Source organism: Triplophysa dalaica, chromosome 20, assembly GCF_015846415.1.
Source record: "Triplophysa dalaica isolate WHDGS20190420 chromosome 20, ASM1584641v1, whole genome shotgun sequence".
In the NCBI taxonomy this organism is placed as follows: domain Eukaryota; kingdom Metazoa; phylum Chordata; class Actinopteri; order Cypriniformes; family Nemacheilidae; genus Triplophysa; species Triplophysa dalaica.
Genome location: NC_079561.1, coordinates 6,613,113 through 6,629,892, shown reverse-complemented (window position 1 = coordinate 6,629,892; position 16,780 = coordinate 6,613,113). Strand labels below are relative to the sequence as shown.

At 38.5% G+C, this 16,780-nt stretch overlaps 1 protein-coding gene across 1 annotated transcript in view; it reads right to left on the bottom strand.

The window, feature by feature from the left end:
- The window catches only part of ephb2a (eph receptor B2a), a 46,154-nt gene that overhangs the window by 14,413 nt on the left and 14,961 nt on the right, over nt 1-16,780 (bottom strand). The window contains exons 4-5 of the mRNA XM_056733115.1: nt 2,343-2,498; nt 1,001-1,336 (exon numbers count right to left, since the gene is read on the bottom strand). Of these exons, the coding sequence (XP_056589093.1) occupies nt 1,001-1,336; nt 2,343-2,498 (492 nt within the window). The remainder of the gene's footprint in view (nt 1-1,000; nt 1,337-2,342; nt 2,499-16,780) is intronic.

Genomic DNA, 16,780 nt, shown 5'->3' with positions numbered 1-16,780 from the left:
ACGTCATGTATTCTATTAAAATCTCTGTGTTTCTCGGACCAACATTATTAATAAATTCTTTCACACAAGACGACGTTTAGAGTTCCCTAGGGCTGTGTAAATCTCACGTATGGGCTCCGACTGACCGGCAGGTTCTGGCATTGTCTCTCTCTCTCTTTGTGTGGATGTGGTAGAGTTATGTCTTATAATGGCAGCAGTGAGGCAGTAATGTGGACTGACAGGCTCACCGGTGGAGCCCCAGCCTGCAGTGATAGGGCCAGCGAGTTCACTGCAGCACAGCCGGGGGCACGGCTCTCATTAAAATGCTCTATTAAACACTATTATGTTCCTTTTGAACCCTCTCTTTTTTACTGACATTTAAAATCCTGAACAGCACAATATGATGAACGCTGTGAAGTAGCTTTAAGATCTCGGATAAAAACCAGGGAATATGGGAAACTTGATCAGGTGGAGCTAGAAAGATGCCAACACATCAGTTTCCTGATGGAATACTATAAAACACAAGATACCCGGAGCAGCTTTCTAGAAAAATGAACAGGTAAAATCTCTTAAAATGAGAAACAGGGAGTTTTACGTGCTTATAGAGGTTTCGTTGGACGCACGCGCCTGACCCAAAGTTAACTTCCCGTCTGTATTTGTTGATTGGTCTGGCTATAAAGTTTATTCTGTAATAATTGTATAAAATAAACAATTTGTGGAATGGGTAATGTAACTGTGTCACATTTAAGTTTAGCCAAGTGACGGTTGTTCTACTGGTAACCCAAAATAACACTGCTTTTACTTGCTCACTAATGTCATTTACTTGTAATTTCCTTTGCTTGTTATCAGAAATAATCTGCAGAGACTCGATTCTTTGCAGATGTTTACCGGAAGTTAGTTTGGGCCCCAAAACCATCCATGTGCAGAAACATTTGTTTATGTTGTTGCTATGAAAGGCTCTACAGCACTGCTTATGTACACTTCTGTATCAAACCATAAATTGTGTTTACTGTTCTCTTACCAGCCTGGTTTGTGGTGATGTTAACGGAGGAAAACTGAGGTGAGAAAGGGCTCTGATCAGAAACTCCATTCACACTCTGGATCTCGAAAGTGTACTGAGTGTGGGCCAGCAGGTCGCTGATATGGACCCGGGGCTCGGTTAAGCCCAGCTGGCGGGGCACGAACTGCACGTTGTCTCCACAGCGGGTGCAGGCTCCTCGACCTGAGCCACAGCTCTTGCAGATGATGTTGTAGACCACGTCTTCCCGTCCACCGGACTCCTTAGGAGATTCCCACTCCAGACGCAGAGAGGTCTCGTTCACACTGGAGATCACATTCTGGGGTGCAGAAGGCATGGCTGTGGAAAACCAAACCATACAAACCATACTCATTAAAGATTTCATTTTTTTTTTAAAGAAGCAATGTGGAGATTTAAGCGACAGCGGTGAGGTTGCGAATTGCAACCAGGGGTTGAGTCAACCGCCCACCCCTCTCGTTCGAAGCACTATGATGGCTGACACAGGACTTAGATGTCATCGCGTTTTCGTAACGTTTTTAAAAACTCAGTTTGTCCGTTTAGAGCAACTGTAGAAACAACATGGCGAATTCTGTGCAAGGTGACCCACGGCACTGGACCTTTAACTAAATTGAAAATTGAATTCCTGCAATATGAAATAATATAAACCAACTTTCTGAGTTCCGTTTACTTTTGCCCTGTGCAGTTTACCCGGCTGCTGACTTAAGCTCATTTTAAGTGCCTAGCGTCTTTACGCCTTAACGTTCCAATTCTCGCTTATTCATTAGCCTATTATCACAGTTCCCTTCAAAAAAAGAGCCTGGATCAAAGTCATCTCCGCTGTCTAACAAGCCACATTAAAGTAATAATTTCATAATGGGTAATGACAAGGGATGAAAGGAAAAGTGCTTCATTGTAATGTAAAACACGAATGAAAGGGAAGCACTTTCTCCTCCCTCTAATCTGGACACAGTGAGGCAGTTCGGAGTGCTGACAATGTGGAACACTTCTCCACCATTCAACAAATGCCCACCGTCCCTACAGAATAGAGCATTATGCAAATCTCAATGGGGCGTTTTCTTGCTGTTCCGCAAGTTACCCACTCATTTTCTTTTGCCGCACTTAACGGAAACCCCTTAAAAGGACAACCCCACAAAGAGTGAGCTTCACGAAAACACCTCGCCAGATGCTAAAGAATGCTCTCTATCAATCCCGTTTCATGTTTCTGAAAGATCTGAAGATGGTCGAAATTGTCTGGATGTTCTGCATCAAAGCAAGGCTCCCGTTTTGATTTTCAGAGAGTTAAAAACACTACACTTTGGATAAAACGAAGTGCAGAATGACGTACTGGTGCAGGGCATCTCGAGAGGGTCAGAATCCGTTCGGTAGTATCCGTTGCGGCACACGCAGTTGATGGCTCCCTCATTGGTGGTGCGGCTGTTGAATGGACACTGGAGACATAGCTGGTCCCCTTGAGATGCTTTGAAGAATCCAGAAGGACATGCTATATGAAAAGGTAAAGAGAGAGACTTCAGTGAATGACAAAGTAGAATATACAATTCAGTCAGTTATTATTAAGGAAATTAACCACAGTTTGATCAAATAACCAATCAGAATCGAGTTCTCAAGAGGACCGACAGATAACTTCTGTTTCTTTGCACGCATAACAGCCATACATCCCTTACAAACTCTCATATAAATGTTTACCGGTGATCATATATTCTTATAAAACAGTCATCTTTATATTCCTGCTTGGAAACTTAGCAATTGGAAGCCATCATGATGTATTCTGAAGGGCCTCCAGTGTAGTTTTGAAGATTGGTCTTGCGCTGATAATTTTTAGTTTGGCACACAATGAGCAGAACAGCACTGATATCTGTGGAATATACTGACAAAGACCTGTTAAATCACAGCATAGCTTTTTACTGCTGCCTAGTCTACCAAGAACAAAATGTAAATGTACTAGCACTATTCTGAAGCAATTCATTTGTAAATAAAGGATTTCATTATTTTGGAAAGCTTTGTTTTAATCACGTCTTAACCGGATGCTGTTCTGGACCCTGTTGTATGTGTGACTGGGATTAGTTCTTCATCTGTACACCGTATACCAGAATGTCAGACTAAATGACTCAAAGGACCAGTCAGTAAAATTTTGCGGCATCTAGCGGTGAGGTTATGAATTTTAACTAATGGCTCACTCCACCCCTCCCTTTCGAACCACTACAGAGGCTGACACAACATGGCGAATTCCATGCAAGCGACCCGTGGTGTATGTAGATAGAAATATATCATTCTAAGGTAATAAAATCATAACGCTTCATTTTGCAAGGTCTTTACACACCTCTAAAGAAAATTGTATTGCTTCTCTGTCAATAGACCCTCCAAAAAAATTCACACTGGTCCTTTCACACAAAGGACGACATTTTGAAGAATGTTGGTAACAGAAAACCACTGGTCCCCAGTGTCTTGCATTGTTTTTGTGTCCTTACACTAATGAGGACATTAGAACAAACTACATAAGCCTGCTATGTGCTCACAAAATGAAATCTAATGTCAGATTCAGTCAGTATGTTCGACAACATGAAATTTCATTTAATCTCTTTGACACAGACTGAAAAACAGCAATCTTTACTTGCTTACAACACATTCATCAACAGCTGTCACCACCTACCCCCCCCGGCCAAAATAAACCTGTGCTCATAATACAACTCATTTGTACCGCACAGAAATAAATCAAACACAGAGGGTAAATTAAATATGTGTCGCGTATCATCTGCAGGTGAAAATCTATCAACACTTACTAGAAACATTGTGTGCGCTAGGAAGTACAATAAAGCCCATTCTATTAGCCTAATATCCCAAATGGCTCTGACAGTAAAACATTACTCTGGCTGCGTCTCTCGGTCGATGATTGATGACAGAACATTTACTTTCTGCCAGAAGGAATATAAGGCTTCGACGCTCACACATCGCAGTGGCTTTGAGGAGTGGAAGCACTGAATGAGGTGTTGGTTACAGTTCAATGAGGCAGAGTGGGTGTGAGTGACAGTGTACAGAAGTGGAATTAATTCTGTGGTACCACAGGGCTTGACAATAGAAAGTGTGAGACAAAAAGAAAGCAGCAAAATATTTTATAAGAGTTTTGTACATGACTGGAGTATTGAAGTAGGTGTTAATGGAATTCTGGGAGAATTGACTAAAGACCTTTTTGCCATTCTGGGTTTTTATAATCGTAGAAAAGTCCATTTATCTTCATTGCTGCGCACAGCTGTGTGTTTTTATGAGGTGTAATTTACAACAGGGAAACTATAAACACTTTATTGCCTGTTCTTTATCCTTTGGTTAAAGACATTTTTCTTGTGTCTATTTAAAACGCACTCATCAACTCAAAGGTTTGTCATTGGTGTTAAAGTACTTAGCTAACACTATACAATAAGGTTTTATTTAATAACAACTAGTTAATGCATTCACTAACATGAACTAATAATGAACAAGCGTATTTATTAATCTAAGTTTATGTTTAAGGTCCAGTGTGTACTTATTTGGAGGATCTATTGTCAGAAATGCAATATAATATACAAAACTATGTCCTCAGAGGTGTATAAAGTCTACACTGCGGGTCCCATGATGACATCTTTGTCCTGTGTCAGCCATCTTAATGTTTTGAAAGGGAGGGGTGCAGAGCCATTGGTTGCAATTCGCAACCTCACCGCTAGATGCCACTACATTTCATGCACATTTATTTTCAGCAATTCCTTTTCAAATGTAAAGTTGTAACTGTTAAAATTAGTTAACAGATAATGTACCATGAACTAACATGAACAGCTGCATTGACATTAACTAACAAGCAACTTTCAAACTTACTTATTGTAAAAAGCACAGCATTTTTACAGCTTCATCAACCAATGGGATAAAACAATACAACTCCATCTGCACACACTGTGTGGCTTCATAAACAAGCAGCTGAGCTCAAAAACCTGAGCCTGACATCACACCGGTTGACAGTGAGGAAATGAAATCTGCAGGAGAGAAAACCCATTCTTCTCCAGACAATGCAGAGGCACACACCCATGGTCTTGTTTTTACTGACACACACGGAGTAAACTATGGATGTAGTCTTTTGTAAGCCCTATGCAAACTCCCTTCTGCGGTTTTCTTGGACCGTGAAGCCACAGATGTATGCGTAACCCTCCCTGGCGATGCAGGAGGTGAGAAAGATGTTAATATCCATTAGAATTGCAGTGTCAACCTGCTGAACTCATCTCAGGATTCACACAGGGGAGTTCACTTATTTAATGCGGGTGAAGGACTTAACTCCTCTGTGCTATAGTGTCTGACTGTCAACTCCAAACCAAGGTGAACAAAGAATTTAAGGGGTTGCTATGGTAATGACTATTTGTCATGAACATCCATGCTTTCTAAAAGGAATTTCAATGATTTTTATGTATTCTAATAAAGCATTAGAGCATCTTCACAACTCTATTTCCAACCTCTTTTTAGAGCTGTCTTGAAGACCTCGATTAGTGAGTTCAAGTGTGTTTGAGCAGGATTGGAGACATTCGCTCTCATTCAGTATAGACCTACTTGAACTTGAAATAGAACCAATTAATCTGAGAGAGCATGAATATATTAAAACTGTGTACAAGTGTACAATAGTTTTAAAGGCATAGAGTGATCACACCAAATATTTAACTTAATTTAATCAATAAATCAAATCAATTTGTACTTTTTTTAAAACATCTTCGCTTTGCTCCATTTTTCACGTGTCAAGTGTCTTACACATTTCATAATATAGTTTCATGCACCTCTAGTTTATTTTTTTAGGCATCTAGCAGAATCAACCATACTGACACAATATATGGATATGAAATATTCTTACAGTGACATTTCAAACTTAAACAGCAAGACAGCATGAGATGAGCCAGACAGAAGACGCTACACAGATCAGAACTGAACTGTCAGTAAACTCAACAACTATGAATAGTCATCTCCGGAATGTGCAAACAATCCAAACAAGCTACCCTCCAGCTATGCCTTTAGATGCCTGTTAATCACAAGATCATTTATTCAGTGTATATGATGTACCATGTTTGGTCTGGAAACCCACATGTCTGTCAAGCCACAGATTTGAACCGTGTGTGGACAAACCTTGAGCAAATTCTTAACAGAGTAATGAAGAGGAGACAGACCACTAAGAGAAAAATAAATGTAGAGATTGTAATATTTAATATGGCGGCTGTAAAAAACGCATGCACTGCCTTGGATGTCCAGCGAATTGCCATTTTTGAGATTATGGACCTTGTTAAGGTAACATGAGTAAAGAACTTTCAGTGTAAGTTGTTCACAAGTACGTACATTGTAAATTGTACCATCAAAATGAATGCATTGTTTTTACACAAGACTTTTACACAAAAAATGTTTACACAAAAATTTGTTCTGCTTTTCCATTGGCTAAGGCCTACTAACTGTTTATATATATATTTAAATGCAAATAGGATAGCTGGACCAGTTATAAATGTTATACATCATAGCTGAAAAAATGTATTGATAAAAAAATATATCTAAACAAAAAACGTTGGTATGGCAGAATTAAAATGTTTGGGTGAACTATCCCTTGAAAAGTGACTGAGCAATCTAAGGGGCCATTTACATAGACTATAGCTGTGTCTCGTTTCTGAGGGCCGCGTTCTCATGTCCTACGGAGGTCGCATCCTCTGAAGGATGCGGTACACAAAGGATCCTCAACTTGTCCTTTGTAGGACAAACTGGCAGAAAAGTAAACAGGATGTAGAAATTATTTTCATTAATTTGACAGTGTGTCTCACACCTGTTGAATTAATGAAAATAATTTCTACAAAATTTTAATAGGTGAAAAGTTGGTTACTTTTTACCCTAAACAAAGGCCAGAAGAGTTAAACAAATTAGCAATTCTTGCCCTACTATTTTAAACATTACAAAAATGGAGGAAAAGAAGTAACACAAAATTGTAAACTGTATAAAATTAAACTGCTGCCGTTTATTTAAATAAAAGATGTTGGCTGACGCAAAGAATCGTGGGTTATTATCTCTAGCAACGAAGGATCATGCATCCTCCGAATTACTGTGAAAGAGGGTCACATTTAAAGGGGCATTCGGAGTGTCCCTGTTTTTATGAAACGAGACGGCCTCAATGACATCTTCAGTCTTCAAATTCGACCTCAGGAGGACGCAGCCTTCCAAAACGAACAAAATTGCGAGATGAAGCACGTTAAAATGATTCAAAATTGGTCAACTGTCCTGGAACTGACATTTATTGGCACATCCTGTAAAAATATATTATTTTAACTTGACATGGCGTGAAAATGTGATGCTCATGTGAAAGATGCTGTAAAAGACCCAAACGCATCGGTCAAAGTGCATGTTTGTGAGAAGTGGCTTCTAATTCTCCTCCGTACACGATTTTAACAACACTAAAGTCTTCTACCGTACGTTCTTTTAAAACCCCAGCAACAGCTGTCCTGTGTTCTAATGCTCACCACCTTGTTTTCATCATCTGACAACTTCATTAATTCCCATCAAAGTGTGAGGGAATTCTCCCAGACTTTCATCATCACTCAGATTAATCCTGAATTTTCACGAGCCGGCCAGGATTACCCAGCAGGACAGGACGGAGCCTGGAATCCTGCCCCTTCACGCTAGGAGGGCCATGATGACCCGAGCTAGCAGTGAAATCTGAGAGGCGAGGTGGTAAAACATACTTGAAATCTAAAATAATAAAGAATTCACTAGAGAGTAAAGTCATTAACAGGATGTTTAATGCTTTTATTGTCGCCGGCATCTGGAATGTGAATAATTACACGGTAAAGCAAGACCGAATTGAAGGACATTTAAAGTGTGCAGTCCAGCTAAAAGAAAACCTCTCTTCAAAAATCTGACAGGCTCATTTAAATAACAAAGCCTGATCTTTTTTATTGAGTCTATGGAAAATGTGGCTTTGCCACAACATTGAACACCCACCATTCTCTTTTGGATATAATTTAGCATGGGCCATAATCAGCTTTAAGAGCAAGACGATTGCAAATGAGACAACAAATGTAGGTTTTAGGTTTATGCCGACAGTCAAAAAAAGACCTCAATTGATCCTTTGTGACTTCTATATTAAAAGCTTTACTCACTACAACGGTTTGTTACTTAATGCGAATACTAGTCACACCCTTCTCATACAAATATATTCTTTACTTGAATACTAAAACATGTTTCATTTCATGGCTCAATGCAAGAAATTGGCGTAAACTGACTAAAAGAGGATTTGCCATCATTTAAAGGTGTCATGAACTGACCTTGTTTATTGTTTTACACTGTTGTATGAGGTCTACTTATGACGTTTGCATGGTTTTTATATTCAAAAACTTCAAAATCAATAAGCAATAGGCTATTTCCGACCCGGTTTTGAGGCCGGCTCGACAAACGTTCGGTTTTAACTGGCGTGCTGCATTAAAGACTTGTAAGTAAACGCCCACTGCTATGATTGGATAGTAAACTTAGTTGGAGCATTCTGTGAATTTGGTTAGATACACATTACCCCTAGTAGGTTACACATTCCCCATATTCGCATGGGATTAGTATTATCTGGGGACCTCGTGTGATTTAGAAATGACCTCCCCACATCTGCATTTCATGCGGCGCAAGACTTATTTCCCGGATGTGATGGCAAGGCTTTGCGTATAGTCTGTATAGCCTATAGTTGTATAGTGTTTTATGAAACATGACCATACCTGTCAGCATTTGAGACCCGTGATCGCAAACCTAACAGATCATCACCGCAATTTCAGGTCTCAAATGTTACGAGAGTTTCCATGACAAATAAACAAACGAGAGACTGCCGGCCAAAATGAAAGTGTTGGCAGGTAACTTATGGATATGACTCGGCACCCGAAGTAATATAAAAGCACTTCCAAAAAGTCTTCAAACACTTCAAAACAGCCTCCATTATTCGCAACTGTGGATAAAACCTCGAAAAATTATATATATGCCCGCCAATTCACAGAGATGCAGATTCGCACAGGACAAATATTATCATAGGACCTCAGTGTTCGTCAAAATATAGTGGGTTATTTTTACATCACTAATTACAGACATGGCAGATTCGCACAGGCTTAAGATCACAGACAACTTCTGCAACTATCTCAAATGAACTAACTATTCATGTTGTAACTCTTCACTCTTCAACTAACTCTTCACTCTACTGTTGGTATCCGAAGGAAGGTTATGCAGCGACTATGTTCATCCACAACCAAGCATTGAGTGCACAATATTTTGCAATCTTTAACGGCATGTTTATTGCTTGCTCAGTGGGCGGTTGATATTTTTCTGTGGAGGCGGTGTTCAACCTATCAATGATGTCATAGATAAGTCCTTTCCAGGACCTGGTGTTTTTGTTGGGCCTGGTGTCAATATCAGTTGTAACAAGGGCGTTTTTAGTTCTGACAATTACAGGATGTTTGCTTGAATAGATTCCCTCTTATATAACAAAGCTCGGGTTAACATCGATGTCTTTATTGATGACTCTTTTAAAGTGATAGATCTCCTTTTTCACACTTAAAAATTATTTCATCATTACTCACCCTGTTGTCATTTTAAACCTGTGTGATTTTCTTTCTTCTGCAAACACTAAAGAAGAAATTTCGAAAAATGTTAGTTACCAAAAATCGTTAGTCCGCATTGACTTCTTTGCCCCCATCTCAAATCAATAGGGACCAACAGTTTTCTATTACCAACATTTTTCAAAATATCTTCTTATGTGTTATGCAGAAGAAAGAAAATCACACATTAAAATGACTAAGAGGGTAAATAATGACATTATTTTTACTTTGAAGGTAAACTATAACTTTGACTTGGCTCGCCTCCAGTTTATCTCCAATTGTGAGAAGCCATTTTCCCTCCTAAAGAGATTTTCTTTTATTCATTTGGAGTATTTGATGTTTATATTTGAGTACTCGCACATGCCTCTGTCTTCCCTCCACAGGGAGCATTTTTCTGCTGTCTGCCTCCATTGTGCCGTGACTGACATTCGAAATGTATTCGTTTCATTTAGAGCTGTAAATATTAATGGCGTCAGCTCCATCTGCTAACCTCTACCTGAAACAAAGACCCCCGTGCTCACAGAACAAGTTTGGATATGCGACGTTGTGATACGCGGACCCGAGCTGACTGTACGGTGTCAACATCATGCATCTATGATGTTCGGTGTTCCTTTGTGTGAGGTTGTCAGCCGTATCTGAATATGTCACTCAGCAGCTCTATTGGGGAGAGAGCCAGCAGAAGACACACGGCAGCACGAACATTGAAGCCAATCTCTCTTTAAAAGACAGTGATGGTTATGAGTGCTTTAGTATGGAGTTTTCTGTACTATCAGACTGAACACAAACTAACAAGAAAACATAATTCTCACGTAAACATGACCTCTCACGAGTGTATCATGACGCTTACATTTGAACCGATAAATGCAAAAGCGCTGTACACAGTGAACAAAACAGTCACAAATTGTAGGTGTACAATAAAAACAATTTACCATAAATGCTAGCATGAGTTTTACAATACATTTAGATCATTAAAGAGGTCAAAGATCATGTTTCAGAACTCACCTCTTTTGTGACTAGACATACAACGTTTTTATGGCAGCCAATGCTTATAGTATTTATAGTTTATAGTTGATATTTAATAAAATGTATAAGTTTGATTAGTAATAATGTGACCCTGGACAACAAAACCAGTCTTATGGGTCAATTTCTCGAAATTGAGATTTTTACTTAATTTAAAAGCTGAATAATTAAGCTTTCTATTGATGTATAGGTTGTTATGATATGATCATATCTGGTGGAGATATGACCGTTTAAAACTCTGGAATCTGGGGGTGCAAGAAAATTGCCTTTGAAGTTGTTAATAAGAGGCATTGTTACGGCCATCCACTCACAAAAATAAAGTTTTGATATACTAAGGATAGTGAATTTACAAAATATCTTCATGGAACATGATCTTAATATCCTTATGATTGGGGCATAAAAGAAAAATCAATAATTTTGACCCATACAATGTATTTTAACTAAAAATGTTCCAGTGCTACTTAAGACTGGTTTTGTGGCACAAACACAAACCCATCGTTTCACTTCTGAAGACATTTATTAATCCACTGGAATCATATAGATGCATGTGCTTTTTGGAGCTTCAAAACACTGAGGACCATCCAATGACATTACAAAGACAAACAGAACTTATTTTTTAAATAAGTCCATTTGTATTCAGTTGAAGAAAGAAAGTCATTTGGATTGCGTATGGTTGAGTGCACTATGGGAGAATTTTTATTTTGGGGAACATATTTCTATTAAACTTGATTGATTTCCTGTGTATACAAATAGAGTTGACAAAGATAAATAATCTAACATTAAAATAGCTTTATCTAAACAACTTCCCAGAGTAATAAATCAATTCAAACTGGCTGCCACTAAACCTTTTAATTGTTTACATGTAGTCAATAATGCTAATCGTGTCCTTTACACAAAAGAACCAGATAGAGACATTAATCAAAGTACTCGGCTTCCCATGGAGTCACCATCAAAATCAGACAAGATAATAGAAATTGATAAAATGCTTAAAAGCAAAACAAAGATACAGTCATGGGTTCATGATTTCACAGAGGAGAAAGAAATATCAGCATCATGCATTATGTATTTTAAACAGCACTGTCGCTATGTGGCTTTCTACATGGTACAATATATTAGATCATTTCAATTAGCCATGAATTAAATCTGTCAATCGTTTGCATTTCACACTGCATAATAAATAAACATTTACATTAATGCCTTTGACAGACACTTTTATCCAAAGCAACAAACTAGATGGAGTGAGGATTCCATCGAACCCTACAAAAAACCTTATATATTATATTACATTTCTATTAAATAATTTGTTCCCCGTCGTTTTATGTCTCTAATAACAATTATTCTGCTGTGTGGGGAAAATTATGCCATATGCAGCTTGAAAATGAAAAGCATTCAATTATCATACACATTTTTGACCAGGACGGCCAGATCAGACAGTATAATTTTCTTGTCATCTTCTCTACATTTCCTTTTAACAATCATTCCTAAATGTCAACACCAGCATACCACGTAAATGACAAACTCATTTCAGTAAACTCACTGACTTTAGTGCAGTAACTTCGCAAGACAGGTTAAATACGCTGATTTGACAAACAACGCACTAAAACACACACATCATTTTTATTCTGCTGGTTGACAAGACCCATCTGAAAAGCAGCCGTTGACCGATATTGGGATTCGGCCCCGTTTCACAGCTGCACAAGAAAGAACTCAAACGGCCTATTTATTCCTGCCCCCTGCACGGGCCTTTTGTCACTCATTTAAGCAGGTGTGCCAGTGTGTGAGCACAGTTGATAACGGGCAGCCCATTTTATGGACCATTTATGTCCCAGTGTAGGTCAATTAACTGCAGTTTGGCATGCTGGAGGCCTTTGGCTTTTCCAAATTACCACTGCGACACCTCATCTTACAGATAATCATCATTCGTAAAACCCATACAAAGAGCAAATTGTGCCAAGAGAAACATTACAACTTCAATGTATGGACACAAAAGGGAACAAAAAACTCGTTTTTTTTTTATGCCTGCCCAGTAAAGGACTTTTTTTCATGGTGATTTGTGAGTACAGAAGCTCTGACAGTCCTCGTTTCTGTGACATTGCCTGGCCGTTGGAGTGTGATGGATGAGCGCTGGACTCCTGAAGGGCCTTTGATCAATGAGCCCCTCGTCAATGACAACAGGACACCTGCTTCCCATCAAAGAGATCAGGGCCAGACAGCTCTAGTGTGGATGTCCAGCTCTCAGCATTGATTAACCCTGTGCTTTACTGGAGCATCATCTTTTATCAAACTATAGGTTTTGTGTCTCCTAAAAAGACAAGAAACTGATTTGTGAACACAAACTGTAGATACCGCATTGACATTGACTGCAACAGCGCATTTGTACCGATACGGAACTGGTATGGCACGAACAAATCCTTGTTGACATTTTGATCGTAATGCAAAAAGCAACACAATCGGAGATCAAAAAAATTCAGACTTGCCCTTATCGCGAGCTTAACATCTTTAGACACAAAGGTCACCTCGAAACAGTTTGCCTCAATGCACCAACCAGTCCATGCAGATCACTTCAAAGCTTTTACAACAAACCGCACTGAATTATAGCGAAAGTGCACTTTGATATCACCCAACTAGTTTAAAGTCGCAACACTTCCGGCTAGAACATAAGGGACTTTGAAATAGATCAAATGCATGCATCAACCCTTGAATTTCTGGAGTTTTAAAGATCAGAGTGATGAAATACTGTATCAGATCAGATCTGATCAGGACAGATTTTTGATTTATGAAGGTTTTTTACAGCCTGGGAAGAAGATCAAAAAGCCGACGCAAGTCTTGCATTCCAAGACAATCGATAACAATCATCATCACATGTGTAACAACCACGACTCTACAGTCCCCAGTGAGAGTCAACTGACCTTTACCCAAAGGACATAAATGAATAAATCTGAATGCCTGATTCTCATTACACAACAGATGTGTTCATCGTGTAATAGTATCATCATGATACGAATTCTCCTATGTACTGTAGATAGACTGTAGCTATAGAGAAGAGTCGGTGAGGAATCGGTCGGATAGACTTTCAACATGCTGCCATGCTGCTAACATAAATGTTTTTGTGAGATTTGGAATGAGAAAACATTTCGAACAAATCCTCATTAATCCTGTTTATTACAGAAGACACAAAAGCTTTGGATTAGAAGTCTGGCCATACATGAACACTACTTTAGATTCCTATCTTCTTTCATGCATAAACCTTCTTTAGAAGTACGATACATTTGAAGGCTAAAGCTTTTGCCTCTGGAGTGTAACATAACCTAAGTTTATACCCTTGGGATGATAGGAATGTCTATCATACATAATAACAATTTTATTGATGCATGCATATGATATACATTTCCAATACATAGGAATGTATTCCATATCTAATTCATGCATGTCACCTAAGAATTTACTGACACATTCTTGGTGTAGGGAGGCTGGTGATAGCTGTCCTATTGGGAGGTTGTCACAAAGGTTTTTCTCAGTCGTGTGAGACTGTGAGTCAAAAATCCATTTACGTAAATGTTTCTCAAGCTGTTTCTTTACTGTACGTCAGTTTCAAACACTTAATTCTGAACACTTATAATTTAATTTAGAATAACATTTGTGGATCTCATCTTCCAAAGCAACATTATAAAGGTGCTGTGTGTTATTTTTTAGAGGATCTGTTGACAGAAATGCAATATTATTTACCTAACTGTCTTCAGAGGTGAATAAAGACCTTATTTAATGAAGCGTTATGTTTTTATTACCTTAGAATGAGCTATTTCTATATGCATCTCTCTCTAAATACACCGCAGGTCCCCTTACAAGGAATTTGCTATGTTTCTATAGTAGTAAATGGAAAAACTGCTCAACAGAGCGTATTTCATAAATACACAATCTCCTTCATCAAAGAAGCGAAAACATGACGACATCTTAGTTCTTTGTCAGCCTTCTTAGTGCTCCGAAAGGGAGGGGTGGGTTGAGCCGTTGGTTGCAATTCGCAAATTCTTTCTCCCTCCTACATGTACAGCCTGATTTAGTTTCTGTGCTGTTATAGTCGCCTTCCATTCATCGCTTTGGTGGAACAAATTGAAATACATCCAGTGTCACAGGAACAAATAAGGTCGCAGATAAGCAGCCTGCAGCAATGTGCTGCTGCGATTGGATTAAAGAGCTGCACCTCCATCAAATGTGGAGACAGACTCCAGTACTCTGCTTTAATGCCATACTGAATCACACGCTGCATATTAGAACCTCCCAGACCACAAGAGCCCAGTACAATCTCATTGCCTTATTTTATAACGCGTGGAGATGAATAAAATTTCCTAAGGTGAAGATGTCATATGCCTGATGTCTGTAATCCTTTCCTAGGTGATGAATCGATACAAAAGCAGTCACCAACTGTCAGACTTTGAACATGTGAATATGGGGAGTGTCGTCCAATTATAACAGCCCGGCACATATAAACACATTATCCCACTTATAAACATGGAAACCAAAGTATTTACACTGCGGCTGTATTACATAAAGGTCCCTCAATACTGACCTTAGAAAGATCAGAAAACAGAAGAGCCACATTGCACCGGACCATCTATTGCAAGATGATGTGATCGTATACAAAATTAGCATTTCAAAAATGCTTTAACAATGCAACTTATATTAGTTTTGTAACTACCCCAACAAATAAAAATGAGTTTTAAATCTAATGTACTCCCTACATAACAAAACAAACAACACCATTACCTCTAAATGAGAGGTCAACGTACAGTAACAAATGCACGTTGCTGCTTTCTTTAAAATGATTGATTTTGGACCATAACACAATATAAGCAAAACCAGCCAACATTTATCTTGTTTGGAGACATGTAAGCAAGTTTGGCTGGAGGGGTTGGCCTCAGTCCAGCTTTGTACAGTAGAGGTAATTCATCAGCGGACAACAATCGAATTTTACTATTTATAATCATTACATGTTACGACAACTAAAGGCTGGACCGTGAGGATTATGTAATTACTTATAGGCCAATCAATAATATCCATCATTGGCTGGAGCACAAAACCACATTTGAATGTCACTGAAAGAGATGAAACGTACATCTTTAGAAAAGAAGAGCGGGTGGGGAGGTGGAAGGGATTAACTGAATTAGTGCTTCCACTTTAATTAGTTGAGGTGTGTGGGTGTCAGGCCTTAACTTGAGAGGCATTCCCGGCACAAGGAGACACATGTACAGCAAATGCTATTTCCCAAAAGTGTGGTGATGACTTTTCTATAGTTTATCTTCCAAAATGTGTGATTCACACTGTGTTCTGACTTTGTTGTTAGAGGTGGATGGCACAAGCATTTTTTTAAATTTCATGTACACATGACAAATTTATCAAAACAATCTGCATTCACATGAATCCGCAAAACTAAAATAAAAAGCTTTATTATGCATGCCAGACCATTTACTTTTTGTAAATAAACAGCTGTGGAAATACACATACCGAAGTTTAACCCCAAAGTGCTTTTGAATTCCATTTGTCTGCATATAAATGTGTTTTGCTGTATATAAATAATGTGCCTTTGCTGGTCGTGGTGGTGTTGAGTGGCACAAACACAAGGTCCTGTAGACAAACATTGTTGTTTTGAGTATATATGTGACCCTGGACAACAAAACCAGTTTTATGGGTAAATATTTCAAAATTGAGATTTTAACATAATCTGAAAACTGAATAAATAAATTGAGTTGTTAGAATATGAAAATATCTGACTGAGATTACAATTATTTACACCTCAGGAATCTGAGAGAATATTGAGAAAATTGAGTTTGAAGTTGTTAATCAGGAGCACTGTGGCAGGCAATCCACGAACAATTTTTTTTTTTTTTTATATTTAAGGTTGGAAATTTACAAAATATCTTCATGGAACATGATCTTTACTTAATGTCCTAATGATTTTGGGCATAAAAGAAAAATCGTCAATTTTGACCAATACAATGAATTTTTGTCTTTAACTAAAAACGTTCCCGTGCTACTTTAGACTTGTGATCCAGGGTGACATGTGTGCATGCCCACAAACTAAACACATAAACTACATTAGCATTACGTTACCGTTTTCAAAGATTTTAGTTTTTGTGGTGTACACGGATGT